This window comes from Dermacentor andersoni, chromosome 1 (genome assembly GCF_023375885.2).
Source record: "Dermacentor andersoni chromosome 1, qqDerAnde1_hic_scaffold, whole genome shotgun sequence".
Classification (NCBI taxonomy): domain Eukaryota; kingdom Metazoa; phylum Arthropoda; class Arachnida; order Ixodida; family Ixodidae; genus Dermacentor; species Dermacentor andersoni.
In genome coordinates, this window is record NC_092814.1 from 81582217 (window position 1) to 81602759 (window position 20543).

A 20543-nucleotide genomic window follows, 5' to 3' on the forward strand; every position below is an offset into this window, starting at 1 on the left:
GCCGGATCGCCCAAGCCAGAGAGGAGGAAAGGCTCTCCGCGCGCCCTTTCCTCCTCGCCCGATGAAACGGTCTATAGCCGGCGCGGATGCAACGGACGCCGGGGCTTCGTTCAAAGCGGCGGACATTTTGGCCCGTTCAGCGCCGCCGCAACGCCTCCCCGCCAAGCGCGTCCAGGCATGTTTCAATGCCACGTGTCTTCGTGTGTGCGTGTGTGTGTGTGTGCATGTTGGTGCCCACGCTTGTCAAAGCGCGGCAGCCGGGGAGAGGAGCTCCCCAAGTGTGAAGCGAGGAGGTCTGACCGGCGCCGGCCCGGCGGATGCGTCACTACACTCGTCTCAACGTGTCTCTCAGCGTGTCCGTGGCGCCGTCACGTGCGCCTCTGACGAGACGTTCCTTCTTGCCCTCAACCCCGAGAGTTTAAAAGCAGCTGCCCCCGGACGCCGAGAGAGGCTCCGAATTCTTCCGTCGAGTAGCGTGCTCTCCCGTCTCTCCACTTTGGTCGACCTGACCGGCCGCTCTTTTGCGATGCTAGAATAAACAAGTTGTTCTGTTAGCAGTCGACTCATGCTTTGCCAGGACCTTCGGATGCTTCCAGTTGTGCCCCAGGCCGCCAGGCCAACGCTACCCTTGGGGCTTGCGACCCATATGCAACAACCGGTGTCAGCGCTGAGATTGCAACACCTGGCAGCAACCCCCCCCCCCCCCCCCCCATCCGTCTTTGTGACGGCACTGAGTTGCCGACCAGGAAGGCAATGCCGCAGAGAAGTACTCCCTCGGACAGGTGAAGACAATGGAGCGACCCTCTGCGCCGCGTGTGACTTACATTCGCACGGACGCCTACCATTGGCCGAAAATGACGCCACCTGAGCGGGCTCGCCGATTGGCCGAACGGGACGTGACTTCGAGACGCCGAAGGGGTTAAAAGCCAGAGACCGGGAGCAGCAAGAGAGCATTCCTTCATTCATCTCTTTCGAGCTTCTTGCCACGGGCCGCAGCGTCCGAGTTGCTGCCGGCCCGTAATGACTTTATGACTATTAATTTCTTTGTACTCTCACTGTAAATAATGTAAATAAACCTCCAGTTTTCATCTCAAAGTCCTCCTCAACCTCGGCCAACTCCCGCACCCAACGGCAAGGTCCAAAATCTGGGGGACAGCAATTGGGATTGTCCTCCAGATCCAACAGGGGGTACGAGGGGCGCAGACGTTTATTTGGTGTTGGTGACCTCGAGCGGGAATCTACCTGGCTGGGCGTCATTTTCCTCTTTTCGTCATGTCGCCAAGGTCATTGATATACAGTGAGAATAGATTGCCCTTCACACGGTTTATGTTACCTCCCGTATTCTGAATGTGCCGCGACTCCAGTAGTCGTCTTTTTCGCGAGTTCGCTCTCTTTGAAGGATTGAATGAATATAAAGACAAATCCTGATTTGTCTTTATATTCGCACACGCGGTGAATAAACAGTTGGAAGTTGCGCCTGTATTTGTCCTTATATTCATTCGCACACGCGGTGAATAAACAGTTGGAAGTTGCGCCTGTCCCGTCTCGCTTGCTGTGTGTTGTGTTTTTCAGCGCTACAACCCTCTTCTGGAAACATGCACCAACTAGCTCACAAGTATTACTCAGTCACATCAAAAGAGTCTATGCATTGATCATCTTCGATACGTACTTTTGATGTGAGTTTGATAAAATTCCCGGAGTCGCGCACGTGGGATGCTGTCCTTCCGGTTAGTTTGTAGACGTTTGGAGCATGGAGGAAGGAAAAAGATAAGAGGGAGCATACCACAACGCGATTGAAGCCGAAATCTGCTGGGCCAGTGGTGGCCCAACATTAGATTGCACGTAAAAGTGTGCGGGTGGTCTTAGTGTTCCCGTTTTACAGACTGTTCGAGCCACGGCAGGGCAATTGAACAAGCGCGCACCGAATAAAAAAAAAAATTGGAGGACGCTTAAGCTTCGCCTTCAAGAGTAGAACGCGATAGCGTTATCGCACCCCGTTCGCACCGCTTACTCAAACGCGCTACGCCAGCCAAACGTCGCGATCGGCACAGATAGCCGGGCCCCGACGCGCCATGAAGGCGGACGCGATCATGGGGCGAGTGGCGCGCCACGTGTCGGAGCAGCGCCGTACATTGTGAGGAGGGGGCCTTCTGTGTTTGCCGCAAGATGGCTCTGCGTGTGCGCAGAGCGCAGAAGAAATGTAGCGGAAACGTACTTCGCTACTCGTGAAACTGCGACTTCTGTAAGTTACATGGTCATAATTACCGATATACAACGCAGTATAACTTTCTACGGCACGTTTCTAAGGCAACACCGCATTCACTGGAGGCGATTTTGTCCCGTTTTGAAGGAACGAACTGAAAACTTGCTAATTTATCTTGTTTTCCCAAATGTCATTTGTTGTTTGATATAGCAGTACAAAACCGGCAATAAATAAACAAAAAAAAAACTCGTGGCTGAGTGGTAGCGTCACCGTCTCACACTCCGGAGACCCTGGTTCGATTCCCACCAAGCCAATCTAGCACGATGCTTTTTATTTATAAAGTGCCTTCTGGGATTTATCGCTCACGGCCAACGCCGCTGACGCCGACACCGACGACACCGGCTTTTCTGCGACACGAGCTCCTTAAGCTGCCGCGTTAAAACTACCGGCATATCTACTGGGAACCAAACGTCTCAAGAAATATCAACTCTTGCTCCGTGACATCGACGCAAGAGGTCACGTGTTGGGCCACCACTGTGGCTTCACGGGCGTTCGCTTGCCAAGGCTGTCTGCGTGACGTAATACTCTCTTCTATATTTTTCCTTTCTCCATAGTTGGGAGTAGAGTGTACTACTCTGTTCCATAGCTCGACTCTACGAATGGGCCGAACGGCGCTCTCCCGTTGATGCGCTGAATATCTCTCGCGTGTGCGAGGACGCTGCGAGCGAACTGGATTGGGGCGGAGACGCGCTTCGCGGCAAATTCAACGTAATTTCGCTTCGGGCGCTGAGATCGAGTGCGCGCGTACGCTCTGATAATGGGGCTTTATTTCAACTGCAAACTTATATTGACGCCTTTTTGCTACGTATGCATGATTGGGGCATGGGTTATGCAACATTATATCTTCAATTTTGGTGTCGTTGTCGAGTGCGTCGTCTGCTAGCGAGCGTGCGTTCGTTGTGCGGACGCTGGCGGACGCCCAGTTTTTCTCGCCAAGAGTCTGTGCAGTAAAATTGTTTATGGCTTTATTGCTTTAATGCGCCCGCGACTCTTGTCAGCCGGTACCAATTGTAGTTTTAGCCTGGTGAACTGCTGTATTTTACACTGTTTTCTAAAAGTAACACGTAAATTTAGCCGCAGAAGCTGCCTATCTGCAGCATGAAGCTACGTAAGAAAATTTTATTGATATCGTGTCATTTTATACGCGCTTCTTGTTGGTGGAATATTGATCAGGGACAATGATCAAAGTTAATAATATAGTGAAATAAACCAGGTTAACTGCGTAGCATGAGAAGATGCATATGACCAATGCACTTCTAGATAAATCTAAGGATACATAGACATATATATCCACGACATATATGTAGGAGAAAAATTATCAAATATTGTAAATGCACTGATTGAAAAAGTGAAAATTCCCGACCGGGATAAGCTTTTTTTAAAGCTGCACCAGCCCCAGGTGAACCAATCGACTTTCCGGGAAAAAGGAATCAAGGCAATTATTGGTTATTGGACGCAATATGAACAACAGTGATAGGGGGAAAAAATATTGCCTATGTACACAAACTGAATCGGGGAGACCGGGAAGTCTTTACCAGTGTAATCTCCGTGGCTTGTTTGGCGATCTCCTTCAGCGTGCCAGCAGGCGAAAAGAAGTATATAGAAACACACACACACACACACACACACACACACACACACACACACACACACACACACACACACACACACACACATATATATATATATATATATATATAGCGAATGGTATTTGCTGTTCAGATCGCATTCTACTTCAGAATTCACTATTAAAATTAGTGAATAGCCGTTTCTATTCGAATATCTAACGCATATAACAGCACTTTTGACGTCTCGACAGTGAGGGCCCGATGCAAGTGAGGACTTTTATTCCGAACGATTGTGCTGCTGGAGAGACGTGGCTGTTGCGCAGAGGCGCACCAGTTCCTGAGAGAATTAACAGACTGGTGCTAATTCGGTTCTGCTGAACAAGGTCCCAGCTGTCATTCAATATAAACGCCCCGTTTTGGGCCAGCCTGTAAATCTGCTAACTTGATTCAGGCAGGGATAACACTTTTTTTTAACAATCACATATGTCTGCAACCCATTAAAACTGTGTGCTCAATGTGATACCAGACTTATATCTTCTTCGACTAACACAGCAGATCTACAAATATCTCTACGTGTATGTGAGGCATGCCGTGCCTTTAATTGCTTCTTATTAGAGACCTTTAGCTTGTACGCTATTCCGGTAAACGGGAGCGGTTTGGGCGGATTACCGGATGGTCGGGGCGTAAACGTGAGCGGTGAAGCCGCCTGGTGTTGTAGAGCTGCACCGCTCTGGCCGCTCACGTTTACGCCCCCGCAAACCCGGCAATCCGCCCAAACCGCTCCCGTTTACCGGAATAGCGGATAGGCTAAAAGTCTCTATTATTGTCTTTATGATAGTACACCGGATAACTGAAAGCAGCCGTTTATAATACAGAAGCTAGTTGAGTGGACGTACAGTTCGGAACGACATTGCAATTAGGTATGAAGTATAATTAAGACCCTAGAAAAAAGTTGAAAGACGCTGCAGCTACCTCCTTTTTTTTTAACAAATTCTGGCGTTTTACGTCTGGCGATAAGAGTATGAAGCACCCTGTTCACTTCTCACCTCCTGGCCTTTCTTTAACGTGCACCGAAACAGAAGTACAGGAGCGTTTTTCCATATCGTTCCCATCGAATTCTGCGACCTGGTTTGAACACGTGAGATCGAGTTTAGCAGCGCAACGCCATATCCACTATATGTAGCTAGGCTACCGCGCCGTTTTTTTTTCTTTCTTTTTCTTTTGTTGTTGTTGTTGTTAAGCATGGACTGGAAAAGAAATTTCACACGGCTTACGGATCAAAGATTAGAATACACAATGGCTCCCTAAAACTGTTTTCGGCGCCCGAGGTCCGACCGCAATAAAAGAACCCGTGCCAATTACTCTGCATTCTGTTACGCGAGGAAGACGGAAACATGAATGGACTGTTGCACTGCAGTTTTTTTTTCCTCTTTTTTTTGATAAGAATACTTCCCGTAAATCTGAGTACAGGGCGCCGGATGGGGCAATATATTTTATTTGTTTGAAGCGGCAAGCAGCAAGTTTACATATATTTTGGCCTCATGCGCTTCGCAAGACATACTGATGGAAAACTATACGCGCAGAAATACACACGAGAGATACATGCTGCTTTAAGAACAAGAAAAATATTTGTTCTCCAAAGGGAACAGTACAATAACATAGTAGAATGAGAGCCGACACTACGGCCGCAATGCACGCGCAATAACCGAGCGGCATTAAAAAAGAAAAAAAAAAGTGAAATAAAGAAGAAAGGAATATATTGCTAAGGCATAAATACATGTCATATCCAATCATAAACACCGTTTGAGCAGCCTGAACGCATATACCAGCGCGCGAAGTAGTACGAATGACCCATCCTAGAAGTATCGCCAGCACTTTCCAACGGCGCGACCTTTACGCGGCCCAATGCCACATAGAATAAAGAACCAACTTCTGGTCGAGGCCGACGCCGCGTCGCCATTGGCCTAACGGCATCATGTGGGCCCTCGCGCTGGCTTCGTTTGTTTACAGTTAGAGTTCACATCCGGTTTAACCGGGGGAAGTGAATCCGGTCTCGAAACCCGGTTATACGGATTTTAAGAAACGGATATTGAGGATATCCGATTTAAATAACCAGTTAGCCGGATATTCGAATATTCGATTTTACTTCATTTTCCCGCTCAAATGAATTCAAGCGCCAGCTTAGTCCAAGCGCCAGTGAATTTAACTCTAATGCCACGCATTCATTCTCAGCGCCAAATAATTTATCTACGCACCAGATATTTTAATCCTAAAGCCAGTGAATCTAATACAAAGTAAATATGCATTTGCGGAGGTGTTCTAACATGTTCAAAATAATGACGAAATGTTATAATATTGCGCCGACCAAACATAACTGAAGAGCTTTCTTGATGAGCGCTGTCATGTGACAACAAAAATTCCTTTCCTGCGCGATACATGATCTAAATAATACGTTGTTATGGGCGTTGCTGCCATGAACAGGTCATGTAAAACGTAGCTGTTTGATGGCTTTGTTAACATGCATTGAAACAAAGGGGCGTCCAGCAACAATCCGTTGATTTTTAAAGTTCATAAAAACAGGCTAAAAAGAGCGTAACCTGACCTCTCATCATTTTGTTTTCTACAAGGCCCGTTGGCATGCATAATAAACGAACGAGCTTCGAACTATGTCTGCGGTTACAACCACAAAACGCTCCTGAGATCACGTTGAAGAGGGTGTTACGGGATGTCACGTAACATTCTGCAGCCTATTCCTCATTCTCAACTATATTGACATGGATAGCAAACGATCGGGCTTCGAAGGAGCTCCGTGGTCTAGCATACCCACGAAGGGTATGCTAGACCACGGAGTGAAGGGTGTCACGTGACCATCTGTAACTTTCGGAAGCCCACATGTGATTCACAAACACAGTGAGATGGGTGTCAAACGAACGGGAATCGCAAGAGCCATGAGATGGTACACACGTAGCGAACGTCAAATCACGTGGGAGACGCTGTCCCGTGACCTCACGTATATTTCGCTGGCGCATGCGTGATTCCCAACCATACTGACATGGGTATCACACGATCCGGCTTCGAACAAGGTCAACGATGACACGCACTCCCAGTACTTCAGACCACGTGGAAGAGAGTCACGTGACATCACGCAACTTTAGCCAGACCATGGTTAATTACAAACCATGCCGACACAGACATCAAACGAGCGGGAAAATCAAAAGCTATGCGATGGTGTACACGTAGTTAACGTCAAATCACGTGGAAAATGGTGTCACGTGACCTCACGTATCTTTCACTAGCCCATGCGTGATTCCCATCCATACTGACATGGATATCAAACGATCCGCCTTCGAACAAGGTCTGCGATGGCACGCACTTCGCGTACTTCAGACCACGTGAAAAAGAGTCACGTGACATCACGTAACTTTAGCCAGACCATAGGTAATTACCAACCATGCCGACATGGATATCAAACGAGCGGAAAAATCAAAAGCTGTGCGATGGTGTACACGTAGTTAACGTCAAACCACGTGGGATAGGGTGTCACGTGACCTTGCGTATCTTTCGCTAGTCCATGCATGATTGCCTACCATACTGAAATGGATATCAAACGATCGGGCTTCGAACAAGGTCTGCGATGGTATGCACTTCGTGTACTTCAGACAGACCACGTGGAAAAGAGTCACGTGAAATCACGTAACTTTAGCCAGACCATAGGTAATTACCAACCATGCCGACATGGATATCAAACGATCGAACTGTAATAGAGAAAGCTATGCGATGGTGCACACGTAGTTAACGTCAAATCACGTGGGAAAGGTTGTCACGTGACCTCACGTGTCTTTCGCTAGCCCATGCATGATTGCCAACCATACTGACATGGATATCAAACGATCGGGCTTCGAACAAGGTCTGCGATGGTACGCACGTCGCGTAGTTCAGACCACGTGAAAGAGAGCTACGTAACGTCACGTAACTTTCGCAAGCCCATGGGTAAGTTCCAACCATTCCAACATGGATATAAAACGAACTGGAATCGAGAAAGCTGTGCGGTGGTGCCCACGTAGCGAACCTCAGAGAAGGTGGCGAAGGGTGTCACGTGTCCTCACATAACTTTCACAGGCCCGTAGATGCTTCTCAACTATATTGACATGGATAGCATACGAATTCAGAAGGAGTGTTATAAGACATCATGGGGCTTTCTCGAGTAATCTTATGATTTACAGACATACTGGTATGCATACTAAGGATTAGGAGTCGAACAGCCCGTGTGACTTTTGTCACGCAACACCACGAAAACGGAGGTGAAAGCGCGTCACGTGACTTCACGTAAATCTGCGTTGAACGTGATTAACTGCTTAACCGGTTGCCGTGGATATCACGGCGAGCGGAATTTACCTTGAAGGTGATGTGGTACTGATAGAAAACATGAAGTGGTAATGCTTGCCATAATTTTTTTTCTTTCCTCACACACGCACAGGACGACTGAAATACTTGCAAATTCTGGTTTCTATAGTTGCTGTTCACAAATTAACGATGCCATCGAATTGTTGTAATGGTCTCGTTCATCCGGATGCTGTGTTACATTGAGCGTAATTACTGCACACTGAGTCAGGAGCTTCAGGGGAAGTGTTTGCAACCATCGCGGCAGCACTGCGTGCTAATAAAATTTATTAAAAGCTTTGTTCTTCCAGTTCCATTCGAAAACGTCACCCGCACCCCAGAAATAGGTTTTTGTTGTTGGGAAATGAAACTGTTAGGAAACTGAGGCTGTCGTGGTAAGCGATAGTAATTTGATATAGACATGTCAGGTAAACAGGTTTGCTAAAGTTCAGTGGTGCCTGCCAGGTTGCTCGTTGCATAAACGGTGCTACATTTTTCTTGTGCACACATTGGTTAACTGAGCTAGCTGCGCCAACTGAGCACCATGTGCTGTAGAGAAATCTTGAAAAATTTGTCACGAGAAAGCGCAGGGATGCAGATTAGAAGGTATTAAAAGACTTGTATCCTTTTGATGTGCATAGTGTACTATGATATGACACTCTCTTGCTCTTTGCGCACCTCAGTGCATCGCGAAGCGCGCATATAGATTAAAATGGCGAACTGAAATATTAGAAGAAATTAGGAAATATATATGAATGAATGAATGTGTGGTGTTTATTGGCGCAAGGGCCAGGTATGGCCAAAGAGCACCAAGGAAATATATAGTACAACGCTACACGAGTTCAAGCATTGCGTTTTTTGAAGTAGAGAAATAATACCAGGATAATTCTCGCCGATATTATTCTGTTCATATATTTCGTTCCGTCGAGTGGCGAATTTCGGTGGAAATTGACACTCAACTTGCTCGAGCCAAGGTCGCATGACGAATATATATATATATATATATATATATATATATATATATATATATATATATATATATATATATATATATATATATATATATATATATATATATATATGTATATATATATATATATATATATATATATATATATATATATATATATATATATATATATATATATATATATATATATATATATATATAAAGAAATGACCGTTATTTTCTATTACGCCTAGTCATACTTCTGCTCACCCATGGTTCGGAAAGGCGCGTATCTCTTTTCGCATACTAAGGAATTTTGTGCAGTGATAACGCACAAAGCAGCCCAGAGTTCCCAGCAACGAGACCATAACATTAATTCGATAGCGTCGTTAATGTGTGAAGAGCAACTACCGAAGCAAGGATTTCAAAGCATTTCAGGCTTCCTGTGTGTGTGTGTGCGAGGAAAGAAAAAAAGTATGGCAAGCTTTACCAATTCATTCCTTGTATCAGTATACCACATATGGCTTTCCACGAAAATTCCTCTCGCCGTGAAATCTGCGTCAATCGGTTCAGCAGTCAGACACGTTCAATGCAGCGTTACGTGAAGTCATGTGAGGCGGTTTTCACCTCTGTTTCCGTGGTGTTGCGTGGCAAAAGACGCACTGGTTGTTTGATTTCCATGCGTTTAGTGCGCATGTTGTTACGGTTCACTGTGTGCGGCGATGAATGGAACGGATGCCAAGCGCCTGAGACGACGTGCCTGATCGCCACGCTGCTCAACATGAAAAGACTTGTCCGTTGGGTGTGTGCGACGGGATTATGCATCAGTGCAAATACCACTTTCGTTTGTCCTACGTTTTTCCCCTCTACACCAGGGAGTGGTATCGCTCCGAATTCCCCTGTGCGGATTGGCCAGTCGGTTAACCAGCGTGTTGACGCGACGTGACCTACGCTCCCCACCACTACTTCAGTGAGTGGTTTTTCTCCGTATTTCTCTGTGTGGGCTGACCAGTGTGATGACAAGGCCCTCTACCAGGGAGAAAGAGAGAATGAGGTTGCCCGGATTGTGTAGCGTATAAGGAGGTTAGCGAGATGCCACGAACACATCGTCTCTGCCCATGCGTGCAGGAGCACGCACGCTGAACGTTTGCTCGCTCGTAATGGTGCATTAAACTTCTGTTATTAGCTTTTACATCATATCATCTTTCCTGCCGGACCCTCAACGATGCTCAATCTGGTTCTAACTCTAAGCAGACGCTGTTGAAGGTCGCCGAAACCCTGTCCCTGAGACGTCTTTATGTTTGTGAATCACCGCATGACTGGAGAAAGTCTCGTGAGGGCACGCGACAACGTGACACACTTTATCGCGTGGTCTGACGTGCTTTTCGTGCGTGCCATTCATTGCAAAGCGTCTTCGAAGCCAGTTCGTATAATATTAATGTCCAAGGAGGTGAAAATAAACGAAAAATATGATTGGGAAGCACCCATGGGCCTGCGAAAGTTATGTGGGGTCACGTGATACCCCTCGCCACCTAGTCTGATGTTCGCTGCGTGGGTACCACCGCTAGGGTGGCTAGAATATTCTAGCCACACTACCACCTTCTAGCCACCCTACCACCGCATAACTTTTTCGATTCCCGTTCGTTTGATATCGATGCCGGTATGTTGGCAAATTAACCATGGGCTTGCGAAACTTAAGTGACATTACGTCACTCTTTTTCACGTGGTCTGAAGTACGCGACGTGCGTACAGTCTCACAGCTTCTTCGAAGCCGGTTGGTTTGATTTTCATGTCATTATGGTTGGAAATGACCCATGAGCCTGGCGAAAGATACGTAAGGTCGCGTGACAACCTTTCCCATCTGATTTGACATTCGCAACGTGCATACCATCTCATATAGCTTTTGCGATCCTCGTTCGTTTGATAACCACGTCGGTGTGTTTGAGAATCACATGTCGGCTTTCGAACGGTACACTAGGTCACGTGACACTCTTTACCACTTGGCCTGACGTGTCTTGCGTGGGTGCCATCACGGAGCCTCTTGGAAGACCGTTTGTTTGATATTCATGTCAGTATGGTTGGCAAAGACCCATGAACCTGGCGAAAATTACGTAATGTCACGTGACACTCTTTTTCTCGCGGTTTGACGTGCGTGCCAACGCAGACGTTGTTCGAAGCCCGATCGCTTGATATCCATGTCAGTATGTTTGGGAATCACGCATGGGCTAGCGAAAGATACGTGAGTGCACGTGACACTCTTTCCCACATGATTTGACGTTAACTACGTGTGCACCATCGTATAGTTTTGATTTTCCCGTTCGTTTGATATCCATGTCGGCATGGTTGATAATTATGATAATTATCTATGGTCTGGCTAAAGTTACGTGTGTCAAGTAACTCTTTTCCACGTGGTCTGAAGTACGCGAAGTATATGTGCTATCGCAAACCTTGTTCGAAGCCTGATCGTTTGATATCCATGTCAGTATGATTGGGAATCACGCATGGGCCAGCGAAATATACGTGAGGTCACGTGACACCCTTTCCCACGTGATTTGACGTTCGCTACGTGTGTACCATCGCATAGCTCTTGCGATTCCCGTTCGTTTGACCCCCATCTCACTGTATTTGTGAATCACATGTGGGCTTCCAAAAGTTACGCAAGGTCACGTGACATCCTTTACCATGTGGTCTAGCGTACCCTTGGTGGGTACTATGACAGAGCTCCTTCGAAGCCTGATCGTTTGGTATCCGGCCATGTCAATATGGTTGAGAATCAGGAATATGCTGGCGAATCTTACGTGAGATCCCGTAACACACTTGCACGTGATCTCAGATGCATTACGTGGTTATAACCGCATAGATTGCTCGAAGCTCGTTCATTTGATGTCCATGTCAACGGGCCTTGTTGAGAACAAAATGGTGAGAGGTAACGTGACGCTTTCAGCTTGCTTTTATCAACTCGCTCCTGGCTTTCGCCAAGGACGCGAAGCTCCTAGGACTCCTAGGACGGCTCTGAACACGCCTCCCCCCTCCTCTTCCTGTTCCCTATTATAGGCCTTCGAGCCATCCCTCAATATATACATCTTGTCATCATCATCGTCATAGTCATCATCATCACCACCAGCTTTCGCAATCAAGATTTTGTTTCGGGATGCCGCTTTGTTTAAATGCATGTCAGCAAAGCTATCAAACTAGCTAGATTTTGCATGATCTGTTCATGGCAGTAATATAATGTCCATAACAACGCAATATTTTGATGCTGTATCGCGCGGGAAAGGCATTTTTGTAGTCACATGACAATGCTTTTCAAGAAAGCTCTTCAGTTATGTTTGGTGGGCGCAAAATTATTACATTTCGTCATTGTTTTGAACTTGTATAACACCTCCGCAAATGCATCTTTGGATTAAATTCACTGGCGTTAGTATTAAAATACGTGGCGTGTAGAATAAATTATTTGCCGCTGGGATTAAATTGACTGGCGCTTCGACTAAAATAGCTGGCGCCTGGAATAATTTGAGGGGAAAAAACTGTATTACTGTTTTAGAGAGCACAGCAATTCGGAAAGATAAATTTAAAACGAAAGGTAAGGAGGTTAACGAGACAGGATATCATGTTTGCACGAGCGGTTGCAATGATAACTACAAATCTAATACAAAAGATTAAGAGAGGTAATTTGGGCACAAGTACAGATGAACACCGATCACTCCGGTTATCCGGTTTTCAAATTCGAATAACCGGTGAATCGAATAACCGGATTTTCCGCAAAACCGGTTTGATGTTGCTGCACTAGTTTACAGTCGCGCTTCAGCGCCATTTTCGCTTAATAGGAAGCTTTTGCTCGGGTGTTCCTATCTAAGTACATGTAAAAGGAGAATCCGCTTTTCTCGGCAACCACTGCACCAAATTTGACGAAGTTTGTCGCATCTAAAAGAAAAACTTAAAATCCAGTGACTGTTGGTTTTGAAATTTTGAGTTAGGTCGGTAATTTTTTATTAAAAATTGTCACAAATAAAAAATTTTTGCAGAACGAAACTATCAAGTTTACACCTCTGTAACTCGAAAACTAAAAATGAGAATACAATTCTGTGAATTGAATCTAATAGTGCATCCAAAGTGGACAAAATTGATATGTGAAACATGAATATAAAAAAATTAGTGATATGGAAATACAACTTTTGCAGAACCATTGTAAACAACGTAAAACATTCCCGTAAGATGTAAAATGACGTATCAAATTTGTCCGCTTTGAATGATGTAATGGACGGATTTTACAGAACCGCAATATCTGTCCTTGATGTAGAGCTATGAATTTGTAAACTTCGTGCTTCTATTTTTTTCAAACGATCGAATATTTGAAAATTTGTTTAACAAAATTCAGGCCCTAAATCGAAATTCCGCTTCCAACAGTCACTAGAATTTAGCTTTCTCTCTCAAATGCAACAAATTTCATTAAAATCGCTCCAGGGGTTATCTCAGAAAAACGTTTTTGCGTTTTACAAGTATTTGATTAGGCCGCGTCGGGTTGGGCCCGAGCTAAAGCTTCCTCTTAAGAAGCGCCTACGGAGTGGCGTGGAGAACATGTTAGCGCCGTTGCTCTTCTGTGTTGTTTTGGTTTGCGAACGCCTTGAACCTTTGTGGCAAGCGCGAACATAAAGCATATTTAGCTGGCTCTAAATATGCTTTTCATGACAGTTTACCAACACGCCCAACAAATGGCAATGCGACGTCGCTTCACGGCATTTTTTATCACCATAACCTGCTGCGCCTTCGTATGCCAAAATAGTTTCAGCAAAGACAAGAAGCTCTTCTCGACACCGTCCGGTAAGCGCTACGGGTTAGGAAGAGACATGGATTCGTCGAACTGAAAGGGAGGACTTCAGACCAACGTTATCCGCACGACTATAGGAGGTAGTTGCGAGTCTCTCATAGTATAGTCCTACGCGACGTGTTCTTTGTTTATATAAGTAGTGCGGTCGTCTTAATCATATTGTATGCTGACAGGCTTAAATTCGCGGGCACGCGAGGCTGCGTGCGGAAACGTAATTACGAAACCTTTAGGATTCAGCGCATTCCTTTTGACCAAATTTGAGACTCAAGCTTGAAAACTCATCTTAGGAAAGCAACTCTGCATATTGTAGTTACTAAATAGCCTTCTTTAGAGCGAATAGCTTTGTTTGCCTCTTTTCTTCGTGTTCATCATTGGCGATCGCCCGGTGGATTTGCGATACAAAGGAAAAGTGTGCGTGCTCTCCCGAAATCGCGTTCGTCGCCGAACGACACAAGAGACGTACGTGTTAATTCGTGTCAGCTTTAAAGTGTCTGTAGGTTAAGATGCGGCGGTGCAGCACTCGCAAAGGAAACGTGCGGTCGCCCGCTCGTTCACGGACTGGTTTAGTCGTCATTCGCGCGTTCGTTTATCGTTCGCTTACTCGCTTGTTCAGCCATATTAGCTCATTCAACCACTATATCTCTTTGAGACACACGTAATGAGACAACAAATAGTGCCTCAATTGAACGACTGCATCATTTCACTTGCCGCAATTTCGACCGCGTCATAGCGCGGCAATTCTTTGCGCGGTCATCACTTTACTAAAGTCATATCTCGCAAATGTTATTTCGGAGTGAGCGCAACCGTCTTCAATGCATGCACCTTAATTAGTGCGCAACTCGGTTCGCAACAAGTAAGTCACTTCATAAACGGACGAGTAATTAACGCACGATGAAATGTTATTCGTGATGAGTCATTAACCTGAAAAAATAACGCACTTCTTTGAGCCTGAATGAAGCGTTAATGTTACCGCGTTACCGCTTCGCGAACGAATACTAAAAAAAAAAAAACTGCTTTCATTTTCTATATACGCAGAATACCGACTCTATGATCGGCCGCGCGTATTTCTGTCGACTTTGAGGCACGAGAAACACAAAAGCAATCGCCCACCTCTGAGCCTTTGCGCGTGCTTAGAAGATTGGCAAGCACGCTCGTTGGCTTCACTGTAGCTTGTAATATTCTTTCGAACCTTCAGGATGGATGGATGGCTGGATGTTCTGAGCGTCCCCTTTGGAACGGGGCGGTGGGTTGCGCCACCAAGCTCTTGCTGTTATACTGCCTAATGTCCTACCTAGGATAAACAATAAAAAAGGAAAAAAAAGAACACTATGAACTCCAACCACCAAATTTTCTGATCCCCTATTGCGAACTGTGCTTTTGTACGTCTCCGTTTTTTGTCGTTTCCCTACTTTTATTGCACCAATCCTCCAATCGCCTCTTACTAATACCTATTGAGGACATGTTTACTTTTCCACTGCTCTCGCTGAACCCAAGGGCTTCAAGGAGGCCAGTGGTGCCTAAATCGACCGCTGGGTAGACGTCTTCACATTCTAATAAAACATGCTCCATAGTTTCCCTAGCTTTACCGCAGCAAGCAAATGCTTCTTCTTCCTTCTTATATCTCGCCTTATATGTGCGTGTTCTAAGGCATCCCGATCTCGCTTCGAAAAGTAATGAGCCTCCCTTTGAGTTATCATAAATTGTTTCTTTCCTGATTTCGTTTTTTCATCTTAAGTCTTACTCATGGCAGGTTTATTTTCCATTGCCGCCACCCATGAGATTATTTCGACCTCTCTCACTTTTCGCTTGACGTTCTTTGTTGCTGTACGTGTTGCCTACACTACAGGCCGCATACTTGCTGGTATGCTTCCTAGTCCTTTTCCTCCACTGTGAATCAATATTTTTCCTGTACAGATACCTTAACACTCTCCCAGCCCATTTACTTTCTTCCATATTCCTCAGTCGTTCTTCATACTCAATTTTACTGCGAGCTTCCCTCACTTCAAAATTAGTCCAGCCCATATCACCCTACACAGCTTCGTAGTCTTCCCGTGAGCGCCCAATGCGAGGCGACCCATGCACTAACCTTCGGTTCACATCAAGTCCTGATTGTACCCCTGATTTAAAGCAAACAACCGCATTTCCAAAAATAAGTCCTGGAACCATTACACCTTTCCACATACCTCGGAGCACCTCGTACCCCCATAGCGCTCTGTGCTTCATTATGGCTGCATTTCTCTTCCCCTTCGCTGTTATTGTTTTTTCCTGTGTTTGCATATATCTATTGCGTTCGTTTATCCATATACCAAGGTATTTATATTCTGTTACCCGAGGTATTTCCTGGCCCTGTATCGCCACTGTCTGTTCACTGTTTTCATTGAATACCATAACACCTGATTTTCTAACACTAAATTTCAAACCTAAATTGTTGCCTTCCTGTCCACAGCCAGACGTTGCAAGTCACTTTGCTTATTAGCTAGCAACACAATATCGTCCGCGTAAAATAAACCTGGAAGCTGCTGCTCTACTACTGTACCCGCCTGTTTGTATGAGGGATATTAAACCCGATATTACTTCCTTCTAGCGCCCTCTCCAGCCTCACCATGTACATCATAAACAGCAGTGGGGATAAAGTGCACCCTTGCCTCAGTCCTTTGTTGATATGAACTTTCTCCTCGCTCCTCATCCCTTCCCGTTCAACGCAAATGGTATTTTCTAGGTAAATATCTCTCAAAATCTGTAGACAATCGTCACCTAGGCCTTCCCCTTCCAGAATATCCCACGAAATATTGCGGTCTACGTTGTCATAGGCTCCTGTAATGTCTAAAAAGGCCACATATAACGGTCTGCTTTCAACTTTTGATATTTCAATACACTGAGTAAGAACGAATAAGTTATCATCTAAACGCTTACCTATTCTGAAGCCATTCTGAAGTTCTCCCAAAATGCCATTATTCTCTGCCCATGCTTGAAGCTTTAATTTGATTGCCTGCATTGCTAGCCTGTATATTACCGATGTAATGGTCAACGGTCTATACAAGTGAATTCTATCGTTCTCCCCCTTACCTTTATAAATTAAATTCATTCTACTTTATCGCCAACTTTGGTATTCGTCTATCTTTCAAAGTTTTTCCCACTGCTTTCACCAGAGCTTCCTTACCTTTTGGTCCTAGTTCGTTAATCAGCCTAACGGGAACCTCGTCTAGCCCTGTGGCTATGCGCTTAGGAATTTTCTCTTCGGCTTTCTTCCAGTTGAAATTTGTCAGCACCAGCTCCTTTTCCACCTGGGTCTCTTTCATGCTCTTTTTTTCTTCAAATACAACCTCGGCATTGCCTTGGAAAGATTCGGCTGTTATTTTTCGGATGTAATTTATTGCCGCTTCTCCTTCCAGTCTGTTTCCATCTTCGTCTAGGATATGTTGTTGTATTGTTGTTGACTTCCTGCCTTCATAGCAGCGATCGTTTGTGCCCTCTATGGGCCTTAATTTTTGTGCGCCATAGCGGCCATAGCTGATACGCGCCGCGAATTCACGTGGTAAGGACGGCGCGGATTATTTAGGCTACCGAGGGCTTGCTGGAGGTCAGGATGTTGGCATTCGATCGTAAATGTGTTATCTACAACCATTCGCAACAGCATCTTGCGACACTCACTTGACAAATGTTGCATACTTAATTGTAGTGCACGTGATACACTCGGAGTCGCCATGGCACAGCGTTAGCGCTCGTTCAGATACGTTGAAAAATGATCAAAACAGAAAAAAAAAGAAAAGCTGCCGTCACTGAATTTGTATAACCATCCGTATAGAAATTCTATGCTGTATACGAAATTACTCGGAGCTAGAAAGCCAACGCGAACGCCTAGAGCGCACCGCCTTGCTATGCGTGCATTCACTCTGTGAAAGCGCCTCTGCTACGCTCGAGCGGTGTAGGCGGCGTCACGGTCGAGGAGAGAGAGCGTGAAAGAGAGGATAAACGAGGAGTGAAGGCGGAGGAGGAGAGTGTCGCTACTTTACGTATATTCTAGGGACCATAGTTTAATGCATAGATGGGAAATTCTATGGTTTAAGGAGTTTTAAATCCACTTCGATCGAAACGCCGCCACTGTATTTTTCGTCATCGCGCGCCTCACTGCAAAGCATGCGCCGCCCCAGCCTCTCGTCCCATAAAGTTTCTATGGCTCGTCCCACTCAACCATGGAAGAAGGAAAAAAACTCAACCGTATTCTAGTACACTCTAGTTGGGAGTAAAACACAACCTGACAAAACCCCTCCATACAAGTTTTCGCGTCTGTGGCATAGAGTTTATCTATGGTCTGTGGCGCATGGATGGAGGGGCTTTAGTTGGGAGGGAGCCGGAGTTGCGTTGTGTAGACTTCGCTTTTCGTCCACTAGAGGGTCTAAAGTCTTCCTGATGTCATAGCATCATAGCTGTCTGCAGCTAATGGGACTTCTGTACCAGCGTAATAGTGGCTCACCGTCGACGTTGTATCTGTGGTTGTATGCACTTCATGGTGGGCGTCAAACGAAGTCATTTTGGTGTGTTTACGGCGGCGTACTGCCTGAGTATTCAAGCTGGTTAAGTCATAGACCACGTATACGACGTAGTACTGGACTTACAACTCCGCGGGAGGCCACTATTCCGTACTGAAGCGTTGCCTGTGGACATCCCGAAATGGTACGCACTACGTGCATTTGTGTGTATAAATAATCTGTATACCCCAAGTAATAGTTGACGGCTGTATAAACGAAAATCATTTTTGTAGCTCCTTGTAGTTGTGTTTGTTGTCTGTCGCGAGAACTCCGTGGAACAACCTCTAGGTCACTAACTCGTTGACCTTACATGGGTAGCAAACGCAGACCTCGTCAAAGCTTTAGTAAAGTTCTGCGCATATCAATATATCAATATATCATATCAATATATCAATATAGTTGGCGAAACGGCGTGACCAGGCGTATAGCGTTAGTGCATGGCTAGTTTAACATGTGTCACTGCGAGAGATGGTTTGTCGGCAGATAATGCGCACCCGCGTCAATGCTGGTCAGTGCTTGTTAGTTTACGATCTATTGTAAGTACATCTCCCGCGTGTTTAGTTCACCCTGATTTTTAAAAAAAATCGTATCTTGCAGCCTCAGACACCACAAGCGTCCCCGCAAGAAGACCAAGAAAAACTACTCGATGATGCGGCCAGCATTGTCAAAGTCCAAGCATTTCACATGAAACGCTGTCTTGATAAAGGAAAGCTTATGGAAGCATTAAAACATGCTTCTAACATGCTCGGTGAACTTCGCACTTCTCTCTTGAGCCCGAAGAGCTACTACGAGTTGTGTATCCTTTTCTTAGTTCATGGATTTTGGTATGTGACGATGCATGCAATTTTCACTGCATTTTTTTTACATGGATAATGTTGTGACGGTTTCCTTAATTATCTATTTAGATATGGCGGTTACTGATGAGCTGAGGCATCTAGAAATTCACCTTCTAGATGAAATTCAAAAAGGGCGCAAGATGTCTGATCTCTATGAGCTTGTTCAATATGCTGGCAACATCATCCCTCGTCTGTAAGTTTCTTTGGCTTCCACTGTACTGGCGTTAAATTATTTCGAATGCAGGCAGTCATGCTCACTGCTTACTCTGTGGCCATACTGAACTAATGTTGTACTGTGCAAGGCAGCTTGCTTAGTGGTCTTAGTAACATGCTCAAATACAAAATGAAGAAAGCAATGCCTTGATTGATGCTACATGGGAAAGGGCAGTGTATTGCTGTAAAATGGTGCACACTTTGACTCTTGCTGTGTAGGCTGTATTTTGTTGTCCGAATAGTTAGTTGAAACTTGATTTAACAAAGTGATGACCATGCTCGAATTATTTCGTTAAATCAGGAAGTTTGTAAAATCGAGAAAGGGATTGTTCAGTCCTTCGAAATCTAAAATTGTAATGTACCAACACCCAAAAGCTGCCACGGCATTGTATTTGCTGCTAACCCACGTTTGCGTGTTGACGGTTGACGCTGCTGGACTTACCGCTTAACACTTTTCTTGCAATCCTGTATTGCTCTTTAAAGCATGAGAGTCAGCGTGGGTTCATCTTGAACTTATGGTACCCAAGAAAGCAGGCAAAGCTATGTGCTTTCTGTTGGACCATTTTCCCGGTCCTTGCATGTCCATAAACCACATAAAGAGGGCTTCCTCCAGCTTTTCGTGTAGTGTGATCTTCAACATCTTTTTCTTGGATACGTTGCCGGACAAAGCGGCACGCTTGATGGCATCCTAATGCCATCTGGTAAGTAAGAGCGCTACCGACTGCCATGTCCGTTGTTCCGTGCGTAGACGCGGCGTGCAGCCGCGTCAAAATAAAGCTAGGGCCGTGACTAGGACACTGAGATGTTTTGATGCTGTAGTGTTAGTGTGCATGCTTGAAGAAAAACCAACCTTTGTCAAAATTAGAAAGAAATCACTTTTTTTACTAATTTATCGAGTTTGGTGGCCAAGTTAGTTTCGTTAATTCGGGTTTGTGTCAACGTACAACCCTATGCTTACCTGCCGGGGAATGGAAGTT

General features: G+C 45.4%; 1 protein-coding gene across 1 annotated transcript in view; it reads left to right on the top strand.

Moving 5' to 3' along the window:
- The first annotated feature begins 18436 nt into the window (after positions 1–18436).
- Vps35 (Vacuolar protein sorting 35) overlaps positions 18437–20543 on the top strand; it is a 71512-nt gene continuing 69405 nt past the window's right edge. The window contains exons 1-3 of the mRNA XM_050194112.3: positions 18437–18662; positions 19115–19313; positions 19423–19546. Coding sequence (XP_050050069.1) covers positions 18660–18662; positions 19115–19313; positions 19423–19546 — 326 coding nt within the window. The 5' untranslated portion in view covers positions 18437–18659. The remainder of the gene's footprint in view (positions 18663–19114; positions 19314–19422; positions 19547–20543) is intronic.